Source organism: Podarcis cretensis, assembly GCF_951804945.1.
Source record: "Podarcis cretensis genome assembly, chromosome: 5".
In the NCBI taxonomy this organism is placed as follows: Eukaryota; Metazoa; Chordata; class Lepidosauria; order Squamata; family Lacertidae; genus Podarcis; species Podarcis cretensis.
Window position 1 is genome coordinate 7,522,156 of NC_137174.1, and position 7,935 is coordinate 7,530,090.

Genomic DNA, 7,935 nt, shown 5'->3' on the forward strand with positions numbered 1-7,935 from the left:
CTGTTAACCAGAAACTTGGTAGTTTGAGCTCACCCAGGGACAGCTGTGGACCGGATCTCTCAACTCTACAATTCTATGATGATCTACAATGATGGCTTCTTCCCACACTAGTGATCCTGTTGGGAACATGGTTCCTTACCATCTTTAACTGTCAGACAGATGATTTCTGCTTTGAATGGCTTTACAAAAAGAACTGGACAAAATTCACGGGAGATGCAACTTTCATTGATAACTCTGATACCTAAACTCTGAATCTCCATGTTCAGAAGCAGCGGCCTTCTTTTGAGTAACCAGATGCAGGGGGGGAAATGGCAGTCATCTTCCTTCAAGCATCTGACTGGTCAGTGTTAGAAACAGAATGCTCAACTAAATGGACAGTCTGTTCCATCAAGGCAGTTCTTTGCACTTAAATATCACAGTTTTCTCTACCTTCACATTATGATGGGAAAATATTCTGACATCATAGCCAGTTTACCTCATGTTTTCTTCCGTATTAAATACCAGCCCAAGTTCCCATTTGGCCCTTTATTCCTTCTTCTCCAGTACTAGTGATTGTTTATCACCAAACAAACTTCCTTCGCAAATTGAAAGGTATTTCCATGGTGAAGCAATACATTATTCCTTGTTCTATTGCCACACTTTGCCAGAGTTCACCATCTCTACAAACAACTGCAGCTGGCCTATATCCTCAGATCTCAACTACACTACCACCATATCCTTTTATTATGCCCTGTATTATTACCACAAGCATCTTACAACACAATGCCATTTGCAGCCTTGTGTGACCCTCTGAACACAGGTCACCTGCAAACAGCCTCTTGTCCATCATTTCTCCAGAGAACCCATTACAGTCATACCTCTGGTTGCAAACATGATCCGTGCAAGAGGCATGTTCGCAACCCGCAGCGTTTGCAGCCTGAAGCGCCGCGTCTGCACACGCACATGACACGATTCGGCGCTTCTGCTCATGTGCAAGCACCAAAACACGGAAGTAACCCGTTCCGCTACTTCTGGGTCCACAACCCGAAAACGCGCAACCCACAGCGTTCGTAACCTGAGGTATGACTGTATAACAATATTATGAGGTAGGTTAGCCTGAGAAATAGAAACCTCCCTAAGGTCATCCAGTAAGCTTGGTAGCAAACTGGAAATTTGGACCCAGGTCTCTGCCATTTAAGTCTTCAGACACCATACCACACGGGCTCTCAGAGTGATGCAGCAATGTTGCCATTAGGATTAGCAGTGAGGTGCATTGCAGGCCTCTAACTTCAAGATTACTCCTCAACTGGTTTTATCCTCCAGCAAACCCCAACTCAAGTCTGCAAATCAATTCACTGCAATTTCAATATAATGGGATTACCTGATGAAATAGGTCACTGCATGAAAGAACACAATATGCCTATTATTTTCCAAGGTGCCATGACACTTTCTCCCCAGGGTTTTCCAGATCTTCAGGAAAAAGACTATGCCACTTCAGAATTCCAGATCCTCCCAAGACTATGCCACTTCAGAACTTAAAGTGAGAGAATCACAAGAATGAATGTTTCCCTACGTCCAAAATAATGTCCTGCTTCTGGAAAACTAATGGTATATCAGGGAGACATGACAGTCTGTCAATTTATCTAGTGCATTCTTTTTCTTTTTTACTAGCTTTGTGTGGAGTTGGGGCTACAAACACACACACATAGTGCTGCAGTCCCAGAAGGCTACACTGGGCTTTTCTGTACACATAAAACAGGTCTTGAAGGCTTTCTTTTTGGTGGCTACTAAAAGCTGTCATATTATTTACATAGTAATAAATACCTTTTATTATTTGCATATTTATATTATTGTGTGCATATATAGCTACATACACCCAAAAATCTTAAAATTCAAGTTAATATCTAAATGTTACTATGCCTATAGTAAGTATGCCCCAGAAAGTATTAACTCATACCTGCTTTGACCACACTGTTGAAATGCAATCAGGATAATAACCGGTTTATATGCTTCCAGAGCATACTCAAGGAATTACTCTGCATATTAGTGGGGAACAAAGGATTAGTGAGTAAGTGTTTATAAATAAAAAAAAGGTCTTTTCAGTACTAGAACCTAACACTATATATCACGCGAGCAACCTTTGTTCCCCAGTTGCCTTTACCTTCTCTTTCCATTCAATGTCTTCTTCCACTCTTTATTACAAGCGTGGACCATTCCTTTCATTGTTCATTCCCCACGCCTAAGGGAAATTTGCACAGATCTTTTAAGTGCTTTTACTACAAAGAAGACCACCCTTCCTCCGTATCCTAGCCTTCCCACACCCCCACCTTTCCTCCTGCTCTCAGAACTAATGCCCAGGGAAAGCTGTCCCTCATTAACAAACAACTGTGGCTTGTCTTCCCACTGAACATTAAGGAGGGACATTAAGATACGCTCCGCGCAGGCCTGAGCCCCAAGCACCTCTTGGAAGTGCCACAACTTCCCTTGATAGCATTCTCAGCAGTGTCAAAACATTCAAGTCTGAATGTGTGTCCCTCCTGTATGTTGGATGCCAGTGAGCACACCTGCTCACTTTAACCTCCAGACCATAACTGTCAAGCGTCCCTTATTTGGCGGGACAGTCCCTTATCCCAGCGCCATGTCCCGCTGCTGTCCCTTATTGATGATGTCCCTTAAATAAGCTACTGAAGGTAATGGGGCCCTTTCTATGTCCAGCTGTCCTTTGTCAACAACAAATTGTTGCTGTTTTTTGTGTTGAATATATGCTATATGGTGATTTATGGACCTAATAGGTATCTAAAGCCATTTGCATGCAACAAAATATGTATTTTATCAAAGTAATTGTCGATCCCTTATTTTGGCTGCTGATCCCTTATTTTCAAATCTGTAAGTTGACAGGTATGCTCCAGACCAGATTTGCACCATACCTCTCCAATTTCACTTTGCTTCCATGTCAGCCCCAAATACAGCAAGAATCGGTTCCACCTGTAGGTTCCTGCCACTATCTTCCGGTCTTTAGGCTACCATCAGCTGGGGCAGACACCACAACCCAACCTTATTTACTTTCTGCAGGTAGTATAATGATAATGAGGTCAGTAGACTCCAGTGGCAAAGCTTCCCCGGAGTCGGGAAAGCACCGCTCCAGACAGGAAGCCAAAGGTTGCCAGAAAACAAGAAAACCAGACCTGTACACACACAAAAACGTGTGTGGGAGAGAAACAAAACGAGCAGGTGAGGGAACAGGATTCAGCCTAATCTTTTCCCAGGTGTGCCATTTTTTTTATGTGCAGAGTTTTGATTTATTTTATTTCGGGGGTGGGGGAGAAATTCAACATACAGACACACATACTCATATACCCTGAAAGACTTCAGGCTATAAAAGGGTTTACTGCTCTTCTAAATTGCCACTTCTTCCCTAAGAGGCGTGTTTAGAGATTACAGATTACGCTGCATTATTGTGGTTTTGCACCAATGCAGCTGGATCCCTGGAATGTGGTGTTTTTTTATGTATATAAAAAATTGTTTTTGCAAAGCTTGCATTTCCTTGCACGCACGTGGTCCCCCCAACTGCCTGGATGCTGGGGGCGGTGGGGGGGGGGGGTTGAAGACCTCTCTTGGAGATACAGCCTACCTAAGATCACCCATCCAGTCCGACTCTCCCGCACGCGCCTCGCCCCTGCTATACCGCGAGGGAGCTCGCGGGCGCAGCGCGCAGCCTCCGCTTCGCAGGCGCTGGGACTCCTGCTCGCCTCTCCAAATAGCTGCGCGCAAAGTGACCGAAGAAGCCGCCCGCCAGCAAACTTCATTCAAACCCAAATCCTGCCGTCTGTCCGTCCCGTCCCCCCGTCCCCCGCTCTTCTCTCCATCTATTTCGAGATCCAGACCAACTTTCGCCCTTTCCTAGTTTTTATTTTAACGGGGAGGATTAAAGGGCTGTATCTGAAAAGTATCCAAACCATGTCAGGATTGCGCTCGCCTCTCGCCGCCTCTCCCTGCCCGCAAGCCATCGGGCTGAGCGTCTCCCGAGAAACTCGGCGACTTTTGCAGGAGCAGGAGGAGGAGAAAGGCGGAGGCTCCTCTCGCGCGCCTTCCCTCGGGCGCCCCGACGGGGGGCTCATCCCCCTCCGCACCCGCGCACAGGACGGGGCGCACTCCGCCGACCCGCGGCCGCGCAAAGCTTGCCTTTGATTTTCTGGAAAGGAGAATGATTTGCGCCACGCGGGACATTTTTTCTTGGGGGGGGGTGTCCCCGCCTTCGTGAAAGGGGAGGGAGGAGACGACCCACACCTGGAACGGGCCGCGGGAATCGGAGTTACCTGGAGTAACAGAGACGGGGAGGGGGGTGGCCGGGGGGGGGGAATCCCCCGCGCGCGTCTTCCTTCCCCGCCTGCTTTTGTTAGGAACCGAGCTTGCTCGATGTCTCCTCCAAAGCTTGGAGGGGGGGGGAATCCAGGGGAACCCCCCCCCCCAGATTTCCTCGCGTACATCCCTCTTTCCCTCGGAAGAGGACCCAGCTCCCCAACCTGGGCAGCCCCGCGCGCGGGGGGCTGCGAGTCCGGCGTGGCTTTTACTCACGAGTAGGCAAGCCCGGTGCCCGAGTGAGGCCCAACCTCATCGGGCCAAGGGGGTGGGCTGGGTGTTTCGGCCCCCTCCCGCCACCCCCGTCCCCTTACCGTGGCAGAAGTGAGCATGGCATCCGCGGGGCCGTTTGCAGGGAAGCCGACATGAAGAGAGCGAGCTGGCTGCGCAGGATCCGGCCCTTGGAGAGGCTCGCTCGCTCGCCCGCCGGCAGCAGCAGCAGCAGCAGCAGGCGCCCCCCGCAACTTGCACGGCTCCGAGCCGAGAGACGAGCTGCAACCTCTGCGCCCGCGAACCTGAATCTGCGCGGCTATAAGAAACCCGCTCCGCCAGATGGCTCGCCGCCTTAACCCCTTGGCTGCCGCGCACTCCTCCGGCGCCGGCCCCTTGCAAATCCGGGCCGGGAAACACCAGCAAGAAACTCTCGGGGCGAAGTTTTCTTTCCCAGACTGATTTTTTTTGGGGGGGGGGAGAGGGGGGCAGCATTTGGATTGCTCCTCTTGCGCTCCCGGGCATTAAAAGTAATTTCAAGCCCTCGACTGGCATGTTTTACAAGGATGGGAAGTGGAGTTGGCATGAGCAAAGCTTGGCCGGGGGGGAAAAAGTGCGGTGCGTTTCCTCGGAAGCAAGCCCCACTGTCTCCCAGGAGACTTGCACCTAGGTAAGTGCGTGCAGGATGGCAGCCTAGAGGCCCGTCTCCCGTGCGTGCAAGGCTACCCGGAACTGACTTGCACTGCAGCCTGGAATTATTAGCATGGCTTTCAAGAATTGAGGCTGCAATCCTGAGCCCGTTTACCTGGCAGAAAGCCCTACCGAATTCTCAGTAGACATGCTTAGATTTGCACTGTTAATTCTCAGAAGAGATGCCAATGACAGCCCCGGTCTACTCAAAACGGTCCCATCAGATTAAATGGAGTTTGCGTCCATTTTAGTGGGTATAGGATTGCAGCCTTAACATCTATATTGACAGTGATCTACCTGCATCTACAAAAATGCACAGGGAGGCTGCAAATTGGTAGATTCTGTACCAAATACATTCAAAATATTGGGGGTGGGGGGTGAGAGGAATACTGGAAACTTTCTGACTCTCTCTTACAAATCAGATTTCAGCTTCTGGTGGCTTGCTTTTTCTCCTCTTTTGTTAATGCCTATAAGTCAAATGAATTCTACTGATACATATTTCACCAAAACTAGGCAAATGTTCAAGGTTTTATATGTAGGTGAACCCATTATGAAAATGGTGTGTGCAAAACAAGTGAATTCCTCAGCATCAATAGCAAAGGCCACTTTGCCGCCTCATTTTTCCTTGAATTTATCTCACTAGCTCACTAAGAATGGAGATGATAATTTTAGCTTGCATGCCTCTTTAATTCTCCCTCTAAATTTATACATGCTTAAATCATCGGGTATGAGTGTGTGTGTGTGTGCTCTTTCCTCAGCCAGATTAAAATAGAACGTGAAGAGCAAGTTGCAACCAACATCTTTGAGGTCACAGAGGACGATTTGTTCTGAGCAAACTTTCCCACCCAAATGTTGATGCTACAGAAAGTTTGTGCAGTTTGCATCCTTACAGAATAATGTGGATCAGCATACTTTCCTTCCTTCTTCCATGAAAAACTTTTATCCATTTCTTTACCATTTAGATTGTAGACGCCTCATGATAGAGAGCAGTCTTTTTGTCTTATCTCTACCCTTTCAAGTACACTGAGAGTGCTATGGTTATTGCAATAATATATTGTCTAAGCAAACCGTCGGTAGATCTTTCCTGTCCACCCTTCCGTGTAATTTCCTTGCCTATACTTTTGCACTTTTCATAAGCAACAGGCTTAAAATAGTTTCGCTTAGGTGGTTGTTCACATCTGCACATGCAGGGGATTATGAGATGGTAAAAAGGACTCCACCAGTTCAGATGGAGGACTTTATTATTATTATTATTGTTTCCCTATGCTACAAACACCATGGAAACAAACACCAGCACAGCAGGCAGACATCTGGGCTAAAAGCTTTATGCCAGTTTTCTATTGTCAGGGAAATTTTTTATATAGGGAACATTTGAAAATGCCACCCCAAATCTGTAGTATGACCCCATAGCTCATTCTACTGCTGAGCATTATATCAGTTCGGTCTGCTTCATGTGCAGCCCCAGCTTCTCAGCACCCACCCTCATATGGATATCAAAGAGGTGAATGTTCATTCTTAAGGTTTTAGGATGCCCAGTGTCAGAAATGACTCTGTCACAAGAGTTATTTCTCATTTCTGTAGCCCAAGGTGTGACAAATGTCCTTTGAAAATGAAGATCACACTCTGACAATCACCATCTTTGAGACTTTGCAAAACACACACTGAATATAATTCATATATCAATCAGAAATTGCACACACATATAATAAATCATACATATATCTAGTATATATATATATATATATTCCCCTATTAATGAATTAATGTTTACGCTCCATATTTTTACACATTGTACCTGCCTCATCATCATCATCATTTTCACCGCTTGTGTTGACTTTCACGGAGGAGGAAATCTTCCTTCGCTGATGCTTCTTAAGTAAACTTATTCTTCTGTCGTTCTCTGCTTATCCTCCAGTCTGTACGGAAATTTATCCACTCAACACTTTGCATCTTCCATCCAGAATGTAGTCATAATAATAATAATATTAATAACAACTTTTTAATTAAAAAAATGGTTCGCTTGGAGCAAAAATGTAATGCTCGCAGCAGCTCACTCCTGCATTTAAACTCCTGCAAAAAAAAATGCTAGAATTAAAAGCAGCTCTTGTCCTGAGAAATATGGACAGCCAAACAGCCTGGGAAACTGTGGCCGCCAGTGCACTCTCAGTCCAAGCATAAGGAAAGGCAGTAAAGAGAAGCCCCCAAATCAGTGAGCCTGCAGAGAGGCTGGCTCCCAGCAACTTGCATTGTTCGCAACTGGAAAGGTTCCTGCCATTCTCCACTGGTGCCTGTGGCCTCCTGCGATCAACGCCTTGTAATTTGAGACGCAACACCTAATCTTGCCAAATATGCATCCCTGGGTGGGGTGGGGGAGGCAGGGTCTCTCTTCACAACTCTGCAAAAGGGAGACAACCCGTGTTTCCTGTTTCCTCGGCTCGGGTTCCTCCCAAAAGTTCCTCTCACTAGGAATCTTTTATTTTATTTTGTTTTACAAACAGTTTTGAAAGGTGTGGGTCTACAGCATTTTGAAAGCTGCAGAAATACTTGAAGCAAGACCAACATTTTAATAAGATGGTGAAAAAATCAATTGCAAGAATGGGGGGGGGGGGTTGCCAGGACAGGGATCTACAGATAGGAGCAGACTCCACTGTTTGGGTACCTAAGGGCAGGCTGTTTGTTTAGCATGCTTCTTCTTCT

The 7,935-nt window shown here is 46.8% G+C and overlaps 1 protein-coding gene across 3 annotated transcripts in view; it reads right to left on the reverse strand.

Annotated features, from left to right (window-relative positions):
• NTF3 (neurotrophin 3) overlaps positions 1–7,606 on the reverse strand; it is a 62,830-nt gene extending 55,224 nt beyond the window's left edge. Inside the window, exon 1 of one of the 3 annotated variants that reach the window (XM_079975481.1) lies at positions 7,038–7,606. Coding sequence is in view for 2 of the 3 variants with exons in the window: in XM_079975478.1 (XP_079831604.1) it covers positions 7,034–7,054 (21 nt within the window). In the remaining variant the exon portion in view is untranslated. Of the gene's footprint in view, positions 1–4,652; positions 4,967–7,033 lie in introns of those variants that run through there. The other 2 variants (XM_079975478.1, XM_079975479.1) reach the window with 2 other exon arrangements.
• Between the last annotated feature and the right edge of the window lie 329 nt (positions 7,607–7,935).